General features: G+C 40.0%; 1 protein-coding gene across 2 annotated transcripts in view; it reads left to right on the plus strand.

Annotated features, from left to right (window-relative positions):
- LOC145442606 (inositol polyphosphate-4-phosphatase type I A-like) overlaps positions 1–15360 on the plus strand; it is a 41000-nt gene extending 25640 nt beyond the window's left edge. For both annotated transcript variants that reach the window (XM_080320567.1, XM_080320568.1), the window contains 12 exons: positions 1624–1750; positions 2798–2993; positions 4608–4751; positions 5419–5518; positions 5772–5944; positions 7514–7660; positions 8724–8854; positions 9615–9681; positions 9750–9881; positions 10661–10771; positions 12643–12797; positions 14099–15360. In XM_080320567.1, coding sequence (XP_080176693.1) covers positions 1624–1750; positions 2798–2993; positions 4608–4751; positions 5419–5518; positions 5772–5944; positions 7514–7660; positions 8724–8854; positions 9615–9681; positions 9750–9881; positions 10661–10771; positions 12643–12797; positions 14099–14231 — 1616 coding nt within the window. In that variant the 3' untranslated portion in view covers positions 14232–15360. The remainder of the gene's footprint in view (positions 1–1623; positions 1751–2797; positions 2994–4607; positions 4752–5418; positions 5519–5771; positions 5945–7513; positions 7661–8723; positions 8855–9614; positions 9682–9749; positions 9882–10660; positions 10772–12642; positions 12798–14098) is intronic.
- Positions 15361–16212: the final 852 nt, after the last annotated feature.

Consider the following 16212-nt stretch of genomic DNA (forward strand, 5'->3'; position numbering starts at 1 on the left):
AGAGTTAAATTTGAAGTGAAACTTTGGGGCAGTTGCAGAATTCGCTTTGAAACATTATAAGTCAACCCAATTCCTACATAAATAGTATGATTTATTTTCAACAAAAGTCATTTTGTTACTGTTTATCACTAGCCTACAGTTATCATTTGCACTGGACAGATGACGACTGCACCGTAATTGAGCTAAATTTGAACTTTTGGGGGTCCGTGACGGTCCAAAAGGGATCCGCGAAGACAAAAAGGTTGAGAACCACTGCTCTAGATAGTCTGTCTACGTGAGCATTCGGCTTATAATCAAGGATAGATATAGGGTTAGATTAGGGTTAGGGTAAGGTTTAATTTTGGGATTGAGTTTAGTGGAGAGGTGATAAATTTGCCTGTTCAAGTGTCTGGCAATCGATATACCGTTCGTGATCCACTTTCTCGTGATTACACTCCTGGCCGATGTAGATTTTTGAAAGTTGACCAGTCTGCGAAATTTGTGTTGAAATTTGACCAGTACCTCCTTTTCAAATTACTCGAGTAGGTTTTTCCTACTACTACCAACGACTTTTGGCTACTCCTACGTATCAATTTTCAGTTTTTCAACCCAAACAAGGCCTAGAATACCCGTACTTAGTGATATACAATCTTCTTTTGAATTATTGTGTACTAGTTGGTGATGATTACCTGTGACGAGTGTCAGGCGAAAATATTCGGGTTTGTTTCAATATGGATACCAGTATACTATTCAATTGTATTCTTGGTAAAATTATGTGCTTCTCACCACCGAAAGTTAATTTATCAACGAGAATTATACTTTCGATACTAGTTTTCACTGTTGAAGCCTTGAAACCTTGATTGACGGTATAGTAGCATACGAAACATATAGTACAAAGCTACGAAGGTTACTGGACGTAGCACATATCCGAAGTCATGACTATCCCACAACATAGTCACCAAGAGGAATGAAATCGGTATGGTCGACAAAATACCAAAGTATCTTTAATGTGATTGATAACATGGTGACGTAAACGGTACATATTCGAACTTAGACGTATTATATTCTGTTATGACGTCATAATGAGCGATACTCGATTACTCGACTCGTAGCATATTACGTGATTCAGAATCGAATCAATCGGGAACTCGATTTTGCCCAGCCCTAATTCTTGGAAATCACTGATTCTGCTTGTATCTGAATATAAATTCACGGTTTTACTTCTACCGTACTTGAGTACCAATGATGGCTAGTATCACGACCTCTTGTAATGAAGTACTTCTACATTTTTGAGTACTCAAGTAGCTTTTGCCTATACTTCAACTCGTTAACTAAGTGGTTATGATTTTTGACTGATTCTACTTCACAGTTTTCAGTGATTTAAGTAAAACTAGGCCTAGAATACATCTTTTATACTCACTTTGAAATTCCTGTCTTCTCTGACAAGATAGGGTAATGGTGGAGCGTCCGGCTTCTTGATCGGTAGGTCATGTGTTCAATCACCGGCCGGGTCAGACCAAAGACCTGATTAGTAACACTGGTATCTAAGGCTTCCCGCTTGGCGCTCAATATATACAACGTCCTATTCCTATTCTCCTACTTCAGTACCAACAAGTTTCAGTTACTTTGACCACCTCTTTTTAGACGTTCTGGGGTCCGACAGCTCTGGAATTCTTGACATCGTTACTTTCGGGGCGCCGGCAGCGCAATGCTTGAAGTTCAAACAAGGCGGTCTACTGTCTCTTGTTAACGCGGACAAAACAAAAAAAGAGTGAGTCTTCAATAGCGCTTGACAAACATTGAATTTTCGGGCCAATACCGATAAAAACCAATGACTAGCACCTTCACCGATATTTTGCATTATATTCAACAATATTACATACATATTACCAGATAGCTCTGGCACCGTGTCGACCCGAAATTATACCCTTTGCGGCCCGTACATTAATAACTCTTGAAGGGGTAAAAATTTACATTACAGTAACTTGTAAATGTGAGTCTGTAATGATGGTATTTACTACTATCCTCGTTAGGGTGGAGTGAAAAAAAGAAAAATTTGAATTTTAAAAAAATGCCTTCGATATTTGGTTCCCAATCTAAAATGAATAACTTCTATCATGATTTCAGGTTCTTGTGCCCTCTAGAGGCCGAGTAATTTCACCAAACGAGCCGAAAATAGCTAATTTTGCCGTATCTCGATAACCGCTTATGCTAGAAAGTCAGTTTTCGGTTTAAAATCTGCGGAAGCAACATGTTTCTATTTCACTTCCACAGAACTTTGTTTTGAAAATGTACAGAAATAAAGTTACAAGCAAAATGTTGTTGCTGTCGAAAAATTTTGGATTTGAATAAAATAGTATTTACGGTGACCAATTCTTAATTGATTATTATAGTTTGTGCCCACCGTAAATACTATTTTATTCAAATCCAAATTTTTCGACATCAATAACTCCGCTTCTGCTGGTTGGAATCGAGCCAAATTTGGTGAACATCGTTTCTATGGACAACCGAACAATTTCATGGGACGAACAGAAAAATTTGAAATTTTTTTAGTCATTTTTTTATGATAAATAAAAGAAACTTTCTTCTCCTGTAGCAATGCGGCTACTGGTTGGAATTGAACCAAATTTTGTGTGCAGGCTTCAATTATGTAACCTAACAGTTTTATCAAGTAGCCAGTAGAATTTGAGAAAAAAGTCATTTTTTACACGTGCGAGTTCTGCAAAATATATCAATATTCCCAGTGTCGTCAGTCGCAGATAGAATTATCTAGCTGTCCAAGTCTACCGATATTTACTCCAGTTTGTATTTTCGCCAGTGCACTCAGCGCCGTGGCGGTCCAGGATCGAGAACGGTGCGAAATACAAGAACTGCCCATCTGCCTGTCCGAAATCCATAAAGAGGCGTCTACTGATATCGGTACTTTGGAGACTATGCTGGAAGCAGGCAGAGAAGTTCAGCATGTGCCTGTACGAACGTCGATGGAGTCTGTGTTGTCGCGACTTGAAAATAACGTGCGTATTTCCCCCACATTTCTATAGTCATTAGCAGGGCAATTTTTTTTTACCGAAAAAATCAAAATTTTGAATTTTGACCTCACGTATGCAAATTAGGTGTTTTTGCACATAATTTAAAAATTATACTATTTATCTTCATTTCCGGCTGGAACTGTCTGTCCTGCGAATTAGTTTGGCCTGAAAAAACGTTTTTGGCTTCAAAAATGACAAATTTTGCATGAAAAAACTAATATTTCAACGAAATCTGGCCCTATGAAGATATCCGGTAGTTACATCACGTATTATGGCGGAAATGAATAAAATTTGTTGTAGTACAACAAAAGATACTTTCCAACATTCTCGGGTAGAAAGTGTCTGTCCTTACTAAGTAGCTTGCCAAGAATGGAGAAAGAACGTTCGACAGCAGCAGTTGTTGGCTGGCGACGCTGAAGTTGTGGGTACACTGCTGGTGACAAACCGTGTTGCTTCATTCTGACAATGTTGTCTAACATCACAATTTTTCATCATGCGTTTCTTGATATAAGAACCATGCAATGCCCACGCAGTCTTGCTTCAGTTAGATATTGCGGTACGTTGAGCATAACACCATGTCAACCTATTGTTTCATTCGACCGTCTATGATTTAAAATGAGCAAACGATGGGCCGTCTACAACGGCAGGACTATAAAGTAGGCTACAAGCTGTAAAAATCAAATGATAAGTTCGCCGGCAGTGCAAAATCTACGAGACAAACGAAATGCAGAGGTCAAAAAAATGTTGACTTTGTAAACAATTTTGACAAAACGCTACAATTGACAAATTTTGACATGTCCAAAAAAATCGCTCTAGTCATTAGGGCTGTTCACAATGACTCGAGTCGAATAGTGGGAGATGATTTTTCGGGGACTGCAATATACGATTATTGATACTTAAGAGTTAATTTATCAACGTTAATAATAGTTTTGAATCTATTTTCCAGGGTGTTAACCAAGTCACAAGGCTCCGACTCACAAGTCAAACTCATTTTTATAGTTTTGACTCGAGTCAAGTCGAGTCATTTTCGATTCACCACCGAGTCAAGTGCGAGTCCAAGTCATCGAGCAGAGGGACAATAATACCATGACTCGAGTCCGAGTCCAAGTCATTGTGTTGACTCCTCAGTTACCAGTTAAAGTCTTATTAAACTCACTTTTTGGTGATATCGAATGGTTAGCATTTATAATATACTAATTTTCCTCAATTTTAGCAGATTTTGGTCGCATAGTTTGGTTACTTTACTATTCTTCGAATTTATAATGAAATGTCGGTCTTGGCCGTTTGAGTCTCGAGTCATATGACTTATGACTCGAGTCCAAGTCGAGTCAATACACAGTCATTTTCGAGAAAATGTATTTTGAGAAAATGACTCGAGTCAAGTCGAGTCATCAGAAAATCGTGACTCAAGCCGAGTCATGACTCGACTCATTACAACCCTGCTATTTTCCACTGTGGATGGCGAGTCATTCTTTCAATGTGAATCGATTCAAGTCAAGTCATCTGAAAAAGTTGACTCGAGTCGAGTCCCAACACTGCTAAGCATCAACGAGAACAGTTAGTGATTTGAATGTCAAAACACGTCCGCCGTTGATTCAGATGGATCGCATCCTGGCAATCCTGGATAATTCGGCACTATGCCAAGCAATCAACATACTCTTCAACCCTTCAAGTGGAACACGTTCAGCCTCGAGTCTTGTGACGGCCGCGCACAGCTTGATCTCTGTGAGCCAAGCTGGATGGGTTAGTATACTTTCACATTTTTGGACTCTGCCATTTTAGTCTATGAAATGCCCAACTACAGCCGACTTGGACAACTAGCAAATTGGATTAGACCTAAAATTATAGCTTCACAGTTTTTTTCAAATTACATGAGCATTAGAATTATCGAATTTTCTTGTAGCATTGTAAGGAAGACCAGAAATTAGATTAAAATTAAATTCGATGATAGAAACATTTCACAAATTGGATTAGAATTGTTGAGCAAAGAAACGTTTCACTATCTAGTCGGCCAAGTCTGGCATACATTACATGGAAATAAACGTGACTCCTACATAGGACTAGAGCCCGACCAATACAGCGGTTTTGAGCAGTTACCGATAAACACATAACTAGCAGCTTCACTGGTAACCCTGATATATTCAGCAGATATTCAAAAGATATGCCATCTAGCTTAAGGCGCACTTCCAAAACGGCATTTATTTCAACAGCTTTACCACCATTACTCAGTTTGGATATGAAATGAACTAGAAAGACTGCATTTGGACTATAGCTATAAGAGATATATCAATATTCCCGGTCTAACAGTCGCAGGTTATAGTTCTCTGACTCCCTACGGCCATGCTGCGACATTATGATATTTTTACTAGTGTTGTCTTGTGTTGGATAGCGATATGTATTCTCTCCGCAGGACGAAATGAAACTGTCCTTGAAACGAAAGGTGACGGAAATACTTCGAGACTGCCGTTCAATGTTAGCCGCTGCCGATGACCTTCTCTCCTTGAATCAGAGTGAGTGGAGAAATTCCAAATTGTCTTTACGTGGTCATGAACTGGAGTTATATTTGAACTTATCCTAGACACAATGTTTACTCAGACGAGAAAAACCCAGGCTTGTCTTTATGCCTTTTCAAATATGTCGACATCAATTTTGCCACGGTTCGACAAAATTGCTGAATTTTGTAAAACTTTCGCACGTGCTGATTTGAAGTGTGACGCAGACAGCTTCCGAGCAGCAACGCCAACTATACTGTTTTTTTTTCAGACGCGCAGGCACCGCCTTCCTTCGAAGACATTCTCGGAAACGTAGCAGAGCTGAAGAAGAGACTGCTGAACGCGACTGATATCGCTATGCAGGGACAGGCCGTACACACTATGCAAACCCCACAAGAGTCTGTCGAACTCGTATACAGACGGGACCTCGTCTTCTCTCAAACGGTAAGCAATGAGCACAGCAGCTTGTACAATATGTATAATATTTAAAACAGTTTAACAAGGTCACAAGTGATATGGAAATCATCATTTTCAACCAAACATAGTGGTATGAGGTAGGCTATAAATAAATTATCTAGCTGATTTACTGTAACTGATTCACTTTTTGAACGATGTATGTAGGCCTGTCGTTTGTTGTAGAGTTGAACAGAAAAACACCCGTTCTACCAAGTTCATGATAAAGGTTTGTGATGATGCAATATGATAAGAGTTCAATCATTCTCTAGTTCTCATCAAAATTATGCTAGGTTGATATATAAATCAACTCGTAGGTCCGCCAAACAAGATTCTGTTGTTAAAGCAGCAATGTGACAAATTGTAACCTGCTAATTGGCATTGCAAACTTGGTACAACCAACCGACCTTTTATTGGCGGTCTAAATATCAATGATTTGCTTGTCACTTTTTTTCTGTACATTTTCAAGACAAAGTTATATGGAAGTGATATAGAAACATGTTGCTCCCGCAGCTTCTAAGCCCAAAACTAGCTTTCTAGCATAAGCGGTTATCAAGATATGGCAAAATTAGCTATTTTTTGCTCGTTCGGTGAAATTGTACGGCCACTAGAGGGTGCAGGAACCTGAAATGATGAGAGAAGTAATTCATTCGAGATTTGGGACCAAATATCAAAGGCACTTTTTGAAATTCAAATTTTTCTTTATTTCACTCCACCCTAGTAAGCATTGATACAAACCACAAACCAGAGTTCATCAGCGACGAAGTACTCCTCAAGTCCTGCTCGTTTGAAGTACTCTGCCTACCTGCTCGAGCTGTTACGTTTTTAGACTACTTACTCTTCTACTTGGTTGTAACCAAGTCACAAGGTTCTGAGTCACAAGTTTATCTCGCTTTTATAGTTTTGACACGAGTCAAGTCCGAGTCCAAGTCAGCGAGTAGAGGGTCGAGTCCGAGTCCTAGTGTTGTGACTCGAGTCCAAGTCATTGTGTCCACTTTTCAGTTTTGAGTTCAATTTGGTTCTGCCCACTTTTTTCAACTTTGCAACAGTAATATAGAATGGTTCGCATTCATAATATCGTAATTTTCCTCAGTCCTAACAGTTTTTGGCCGTATTTTCCAAGTATCAGGACTGATAGACGAAATACCAATCATGTCGTGACTTTACTATTCTTCGAAGTTACAATGAAATGTCTGTGTTGGCCGTCCTAATCTCGAGTCATATGACTTGGTTTGAGTCATGCACAATGACTCGAGTACAAGTCGAGTCATTACAACCCTGCATATTTAAGTTCCATCAACCATATCTACTTTTTGAAACAATTGACTTGATTACTGTTCAATTGTTCATATCTTCATTCTCTCCTTCTGCTCAAAGTAATTTTGACATGTCTCCGAAATTTATACTTCCAAATGTAATTGAGTAGAAATTTACGGCGTTACTTCTAAAGTAGCAACTTCCTGACTGGTTCGAGCACCTGTGACATGAATTATATCATTCAATCCTACGATCTTGCAAATTTCTTTGCGGTTACAGCATTGTTTTATCAATTTGTTTCAGATTTCAGCGTGCATCTGCGGTGTAGCGACCAAGCTGTTGTCTTCTCTACACGATTCTGCGCTGCTTGAAAGCTTCGTCCAAAACGGCATGCTCATGGAGTTCGAGTCCTTACTCAGCACTTACAAAAACGAATTGGGAATGCTCGAGGTAGGATTGTGACGCTTCAGTAGCACGAGCTCAGTATTGCGTTGGCGTGTTCTGGCAATGTACTAGAATTGTTATCATTATTTGTGTTTTTGTCCTTGAAGTTCCTGTACAGTAGGGCTGTTCAGTAATATCTTCCTTTTTTCAAATTTTACCGGCTAGGCTACCTAAAAAAACGCTGCACACTAATGCTATAATTATACTATACCGATATCAATTTTTCTTTCAAATTTCATTGGCTACCCCGTCAAATTGTGAGGTTGTCTGAAAATACGATGCGCAACAAATTCGGCTCAATTCCAACCACTGGAAGCGAAGGTATTGTAGTAGAAAATTTTGAATATATTTAATAAAAATAATAGTTCAAATTTTGCTGGCTACCCCGTAAAATTGTTACTACAAATATGACTCAATTCCAACCGGTAGAAGCAAGGTTATTGATGTTCGAAATTTAGGATTTCAAATCATGGTATTTATGATGGGTAGAGCTATAATAAATAATGGACGGATTTGCCACCGTAATTACTATCATTGCCAAATCCAAAATTTTTTACTCCAATTACTTCGTTTCTACTGGTTGGAGGTGAGCCAAATTTGCTGTGCATCGTTTTTCTCCGACAACCTAACAGTTTCTGGGGGGTAGCCAGCAAAATCTGAAAAAAATATATGTTTAATAACTTGGTGTGCAGCGTTTTTCAGGTAACCTAACAATTTTATCAAGTAGCCAATAAAATTTGAAAAAAAGTTATTTTTGTACATGTGATCTGTGCATATGCATACCATGAGTGCATGATCTGTAATTGCGCATATGCCGCTGGACAAGGAAGGTGGAGAAATAGCCTTGTAAGGCTTTCTAAGTTTTGCAACATTCCACCATGCTATCCCGAAAGCTGAACGCCAAGTTGAGAAGCCACAGATACCAGTTTTACTGATCAGTTCTTTGGTCTGACCCGGCCAGGGATTGAACAACCGGACGCCGGACGCCCACCATATCATATCACCCCATCTTGTGTCCCGCGCCCACTAAATAATTTTCACTCTTACTGTAATCGCGACTACTTTACAGGACTTTATCGTGGGCATGTACGATCTTCAAAAAGTGAGCTTTTCGTGCCAGCGTGCCCCCGAACAGGCGGGCAATAATCTGGACCATCTACTGCCGACATTGCACGGGACTCGGCACAGGCTTTCAGTCAAGTAAGGCATGGGCTGTTTTATGTTAGATTCGAGCCACCTTATGGCGTGTACGCTACGTTGAAAAGTCTGAAGTTGATCTCTAAGTAGTCATTGTTGGTACAGAAGAAGAATTAATGTAACTTGGAACCTTAATTTCTACTAATTTTAGGAAACTACTTCTAGCGATGACTTCAGCTTTGTAACCTAATGGTCAAGTCCGAGTCCAAGTCAATGATTAGAGGGTCGAGTCCGAGTGTTTTGACATGAGTCCGAGTCCAAGTCATCATGTTCACTGATCAGTTTTCAGTCCAATCCGGTTCAAACCATTTTTTCAACTCTGCGCGAGTGATATAGAACGGTTCGCATTCATAATTTCATAATTTTCCTCAGTTTTAACAGTTTCTGGCCCTATTTTCCAAGTATCAGGACTGATAGACGAAGTACCAATAATGTGCTAACTATACTATTCTTCGGAGTTACAATGAAATGTCTGTCTCGGCCGTCCTAGTCTCGAGTACAAATCGAGTCAATACAAAAATTGACTCGAATTGAGTCATTTTACGCATATGAAATATAACTTGAGTCAAGTCGAGTCATGACTCGGGTCATTATAACCCTGGTTCGTATGCTGTGGCAGTTTGTCCAGGGTGGGTAATTTCAAAATTGCAAAATGCATCTCGCCAACTAACACAAAATGACTTGAAGTGTTTGTAACCTCATCTAATGCTAAACAGTCGCTCGAATTCTACCAAATTCTAATGCCGTCTGTGCCTTTTTTCAGGTTTCATATCGACCCTGTTATATTCGACGTACTGCCGGATTCCTTGAAATCAGGAGCCGAATTCAAGGTATCCGCAGCAATTTTGTGACGAGAAACCGATTGAGTTTCGCTCATATTTTGCTTTGCAATCTTCAGGTAGTTCCGACACTTTTCAACGTCGGCATCAACGAGGAGCAGACTCTAGCCGACAGAATAGGAGACAATTCGCTGCAAGACAGCGTTAATAGCTTGTCTCTGAAAACATTCGAAGCTTACTATAAAGACACGGTAGGCTCAAGCCTGGTAACATGGTCATGATCAGTGGTTCCCAACCTTTTTTAGTGTATTATATTACTTTAGGACAGAAATATATCATGGCCTATTCTTATGTATAAAACATTGTTAGACATGATCTATTTCTGTCCTAAAGAAATAGAATACACTACTCCCGATTTTGACTAAAATCTCCAGACTGAACATCTTCCGTTGAACGCGGTATCTAAACCACCTTGGCGTGTACGACATGTTTCCTTCATTACATCGGCTGACAACGATATAAAGTTCAATCTCTGCTTGTCTGCTTGAGCGTGAAACCCCTGTGGAAATTTCAATAAATTGCGGCTCCATTACGGTGGCGTTCTAAAGAAAACGGCTGCGGCCAAATTTGTTTTTTTCGTTTCGCCGTTCAATTTGAGACCACATCATTTTTAGAGTGCAGTGCCCCTTTAACGTTGTTTGGTACATATCTTCGTATATTCAGATCTTGGTGTGATTGGGGTAACTCAAGTTTTTTTACAAATAACTATTTACTTATTTACTACTACACTTCTCATTTTGTAAAGTGCCCACTTGCAATACTTGCTCTAGTGGTTATACTCATTGACTACTTCCACTTTTATCGATTTATTACGAACAACTACTTACTTTACCGTTTGGGATTTTGTAAAGTATTGAAGCAGTGAGAGTTTTTCTGAAACAAAAGGGTTTATATCTGCTCAGTGTCATAAAAAACATGGCCTAGTATGATACCGAGTGCGAGGGGTTTGAATTCCATTATCATCATTCAGAGAAAGACTTCGGAACACCCAGAAATGTTGGACAGGTGCATGGAGAATTTGGGCAGCGCCGTGCGATCGAGAAAAACAAAAAACGTCGACATTCTCCAGTATGCCGCGCAAGTATGTGATACGCTATTGACGTTGAAGTGTTCGATTAGCAGATTTGTATTACGGACTCATTGCTGACAGCCATGTTGGAGCTATTTCTCGTTTTCCCCCAGAATATTTCGATAGGATGATGGATGATGATGTAGTTTTGAAATGAGTGTTTAACCAGCATCCTACCCATGAATCTGTGAGCGTCGATACCGCAAACCGTTGAATGAATACCCATTCACACTGAGAGTATTATTTTATTTACAAAAAATTTATTATATAATTATTAGGGCAATTTTTTGTTGCAGTTATATCCGTGAAAAGTTGCATTTAGTTTTGAAGAAAGTTGCAAAAGTTGCATTTTGACCACATTTTGCTCGGTTGACTGAAAAAAAGGGGGGGGGGGCAATTTTCCGGCTCAGCTCCCGAAATCCCCGTAAAATCGTTACTTCGGTGCTGTTTTACGGTGCTTCAGTCGAATTTGGCCGTGTATTTCACCGAAATCGAAAACACCATCATGAAAAATCGAAAAAGTTGCAAAATGTTGCAAAAATTTGCATGAAAAAAATGGACAAAAGTTGCAAAAAGTTGCACTATAAGATTCCTTCACACAGCCGAAAACAGCATTCTGCATTTTTTGCGAGTATTTTGGAAGCTGCCGGAAGCTGTTGAAAAAAGTTGCAAAAGTTGCAAAATCTCGCCCTAATAATTATCCTCTCCTCTCTGTTTGATCCTCAAAACCTCTGTTAGTCGTATCTCAGCATTAAAAACCTGTTTTACAAGGCTAGACCATTCATTGAACGACATTTCCGTCAAGTAGCGATCGACCGTCACAAAGGTCACTAAGCGCCTCAAAATAGTCTAGGTTCGGAAATAGGAAATTATTTTGGATGTGCAAACGGTATCGTTGTCCTTGTGGCCACAAATGAGAAGCATTAGAATTGGAATTACCGGCACTCAATTTGCAAAAACTTGGAAATCGACTGAAATTCTGATTGAGAAAGAATTACAGCAAAATACCGGTGCAATTCATAGCAGAGTTGATTCTTATAAGCATGAGAATGACGAGCGTATGTACGTGGCGGCATTCAAAAATGACTTTTTTTCTCAAATCGTACCGGCTACTTGATAAAATTTTTAGGTTACCTAATTTAAGCCTACACCAAATTCGGCTCAATTCCAGCCAGTAGCGGCACTGCTACACGAGAAGAAAGTTTCGATTTATTATATAAAAATAAATAACAAAAAATTTAAAAATTTTCTGTTCACCCCATGAAAGTGTTGGGTTGTCTATAGAAACGCTGTTCACCAAATTTGGTTCAATTCCAACCAGTGGAAGCGGAGTAATTGCCGTCGAAAAATTTGACTTATGAATAAAATAGTATTTACGGTGACCAAGTCTTTAATTACTACTATTAATACTATTTTATTGAAATCCAAATTTTTCGACGGCAATAATTCCGCTTCCACTGGTTGGAGTGGAACCAAATTTGGTGAACATCGATTCTGTAGACTACCCAACACTTTCATGGGGTGAACAGAAAATTTTCAAATTTTTTGTTATTTATTTTTATATAATAAATCGAAACTTTCTTCTCCTGTAGCAATACGGCTACTGGCTGGAATTGAGCCAAATTTGGTGTGTAGGTTTAACAATTTTATCAAGTAGCCAGTACGATTTGAGAAAAAAAGTCATTTTTGAATACCCCTCATTTTTGAATACCCCTAATGTACATCAAGCTTGGCTCGTTTAGCGCTATACAGTTCTCGTGCATGGTTTCTTACCTGCTGTTCTGTTTGTACGAATACCGGTACATGCGAGCACGCTCCCTCCCAAATAATTCTTTGACGAATTTCGGAACCTAACCGAAATCTAACCGTTCACTGTACCGCAGGCTTGCAGGCTCATGAACGGCGTGCGTTTCACCAGCTGCAAAAGCGCAAAGGACCGGACCGGAATGTCGGTCACGCTGGAACAGGCACAGGTTTTGGCGGACCATCACGGTCTGGCACCGGAGTCGGTGAATAACGTCGTCGCGCTCATGAGAACGTAAGTGGGCTTGCGCTTTGCTATCTGAGTCATCTCGTCCTTTTTTAGGAGGCATGTCAGGAATTCTGTGTTTACAGAGGGGGGGTCAAAGTATTCAACGTTGGCACTCAAGTAGAAGTGGGAGTAAAGCTGTCAATATCTACTCAGTTACAAGTGGAACTAAAAATTTCCTAGACATGTCGAAACTTACGACCATGATGTTCGTAAAGTACTCCAATAAGTAATTTTGACAGCAGATTAATTGTTGGCTCGCAGACTTTCCGCAGTAAATCGGAGATGGGTGAATTCGAGATTGCAGGATGAGTCGTCTCGGGTAATGCAGTGATTGATGAAGCGAAAAATTGGTGCAATTTGCGAAAATATATTCAGGTATCGACGTATCGTGATGTAGGGATACTTTTCGCTTAACAAAATCCTAAAATTTCAATTGGCTCTGCGTCGGTTTCTACTGATTGGAATTGGGCCAAATTTTGTATGCAGCGTTTCTCTTTGGCAAAGTCACTATTCGATCAGTGGATCACCGGAATCCAAAAAAGGTTTTTTTAATAAACCTACCGACCACCTCTGCTTACAACGCACGAGAAACAGGCTATCGACGACGCCTATTATTATTCATAGCCTCTTCACGGTCAACAACCGCGCGTTCCCCGAGGAGTAGATGTTGATAGGCGATGTTCACGGTACCTGGGGTGAAACAAAGGAAAGTGGTTAATGACATACGCAGCAGAAGGTTCAGCTCAGCCTGTAATCAATCCCACTGCACGATTGTGATAAATCAAACAGACAACTTTCAGTTATCTTTCAATCACACACTCACCTTAGCCTAGCTCAGTGGCTCTGGTATAATCTGCAAGAGTTCATAAAACAAAAATCTGCCGCATTACAAATACAATGCATTTCTCTAAAATACTGGTACACAAATTGAACTATGCATCAAAGACAGCGGAAAAAGCAACTTCTCCTATCGACGGGCCTCATATAGAAAACGAAGTACTTGGCGGGCCGGATTCCTGAATCGATACACTATTTGTCCACGGACACAAGGAATAAATCCTATTCAACGTAATCTTCAAGTAAAAGAATGTTTCTGAAAGTCCACAAAACGACGGCCAAATTAATGATTTAGTGCAGGTATCATATTTGCGTAATTCCGAGTTGACATGTGGATTGCCATAGTTTCGATTGTTGGAAAATGCGTCGTGATATTCTGACTGAGCTGGTCAGAAGATTTAGATTCACCCGGTTCAAGAAACACAGCGGTAGAATCGTGTATCTGAACAGCGTTTTATTTTATTTTTCAGAGAGGGCACACGATTGGAAAACACCCGGAAAAATGTAGGGGTGAAAAAATACGCTTTCACGTCGATACAGCTGAAGACTTTTCCAAAGCGGTACCGACCGCCTGACGGCACGTATGGCAAAGCCGAGAAATAGCCGTGACCTTACATCACTATATGTTACGTGCCATAGGTCCCAGGCCGTGTACTTATGAGGCTTGTTTTCGCGTCACGGCGCCCATAATTTCTCGGTAATTGCCAGGGCCGGTCACTAACAAAGTGACAAGCGCCGCGTGTTGAGAAACGCAACCTTATCTCCGCGATTTGAGCGGTCAAGTCGACCCCCAGGGACTTTGAAATGTGCTTTCGTCTCGAGCTACATAACAAGGGTATACCCGGCGATATAATTGATGAGCATAACATGTTGTGGTGACGTCATTATTTATGTCGTTATCATGATTGCTGGTTGGCGTTGTCGCGGCGTGGATATCAACGGGTCTGGTTGGATTTGTGATGTTCTTTCGTAAAGACTTAATCTGACGGTGCCCGGCAAGCATTCTGTACCTTTATTGGCATGTGTTGAAACATATATTTTGACGATATCTCCAAATCTCCACGCTACTAGTAGCAACGACTGTTTGGGGTTTATGGCATCGGTTTTATTCACATTACGCAGCATAGTTTTTATTGTGATTACGATGGCACTGTTTTTTTTTCTGCTACACAACCAACTAACTTGCGAATGAGACTGGTGATAATGTTGGATTCCCCGTAAAAAGCATACATAATCGTCCATGTGCTGACCGAGTACAGTAATTTTTTAGTCTATCCACTCCAATCATATAATTACATGAAAATGTGTTCATTCTCCTGGTTTTTAATATTCTACTGCAAGATCTGAGACATTTCACAATACGTGTAACTTTTGCACTCCTCTTGATTGGCGTCACCAGTTATGTCAGTATAGGCGAAGTGAAGTTTATTACCGATTTGCATTCACAGCATATAATTGCGCTTACGTTGTTCGATCAGCGTACTTTATTGACCAATGTGCGCCGCCCCCAGAAGATGCAAAGTATATATATCATCTGGGAATATAAATTTGAGGCCAATTTCCCATTTGCTATAGTCTTGATATGACGACGAAGTATTATAGCCTACTTATCAAGTTGATCTTGTGCAATTTCCTTGCGACTCTGTTGAAATGTTAATGGAGATATTTATATATGAGTGTTTCGTAACTTTTCATGTTTCGCAACAATAACTAATATACTGCTGACATCGAATGAGTGATGTTTCGGGAGGGCTGATGCGCTGTGATGGCGCTGAAAGATATTTGGGCTAATGGGCTGGACAGGCAAAGCAAGCAGCAAAATGGAATAAGACTTGTGTGATTTCGTTCTGCGCACGTACGTTGGCGTAGCCGGGAGGGTTGAAAAGAGGCCATACTTTTGAAAAGGGATTTTTTTGGGGGGGTCATCATATTTAAATTTTCCAAAACTCCACGTCCATTAGCACTACTAGTAAATCTGATAGAACATACGATGTACGCAAGTACCAATATTATGCACCAAGTTCATCTATTAACTTTAAGAATAATTCGTGCTTCGTCCGACTAGAATACATGCAAACTTATTAATATTATTTGTTTTGATGCGCGTATGGTAAGCCGATGGACATATCAGATCAGTTTTGTGTTCCGGCTCTTTCGTGAATCGCGTAAAATCGGACTCGGCTCGTTACCGAACGTGTTTGTCTATGAATGGTATGATGAAGGGTCGTGATGAATATCCCGTCGCAATCGTGTGCAGTTCGGTCGTTAAAAGTACTGACAATATGTTGTGGGGTAGACTTGTGAGTAGGTTGGGTCGAATCGAATACGGTTTCGATGCTTGCACCGCTCCTAACGCCATACCCCATATTTGAAGGTAGGTAACGATAACATGATTTCTTCACATGTTGATATTTGATCATCGGCGATGTCATTTCCCTGAATGAGCATGGAGCAACCCTTCTTTTTCTCCGTGCGAGTCGGGTTTTCAAGATTCAAACAATAGGTCACATTTATTTGACGGTAGCGATAAGTCTCGTTGATGAAATCAGTCGCAAGGGACATTAATCTTCGCTACCAGAAATAT

Source organism: Botryllus schlosseri, chromosome 7 (assembly GCF_051294905.1).
Source record: "Botryllus schlosseri isolate E-star chromosome 7, Bs_hap1, whole genome shotgun sequence".
Taxonomy (NCBI): Eukaryota; Metazoa; Chordata; class Ascidiacea; order Stolidobranchia; family Styelidae; genus Botryllus; species Botryllus schlosseri.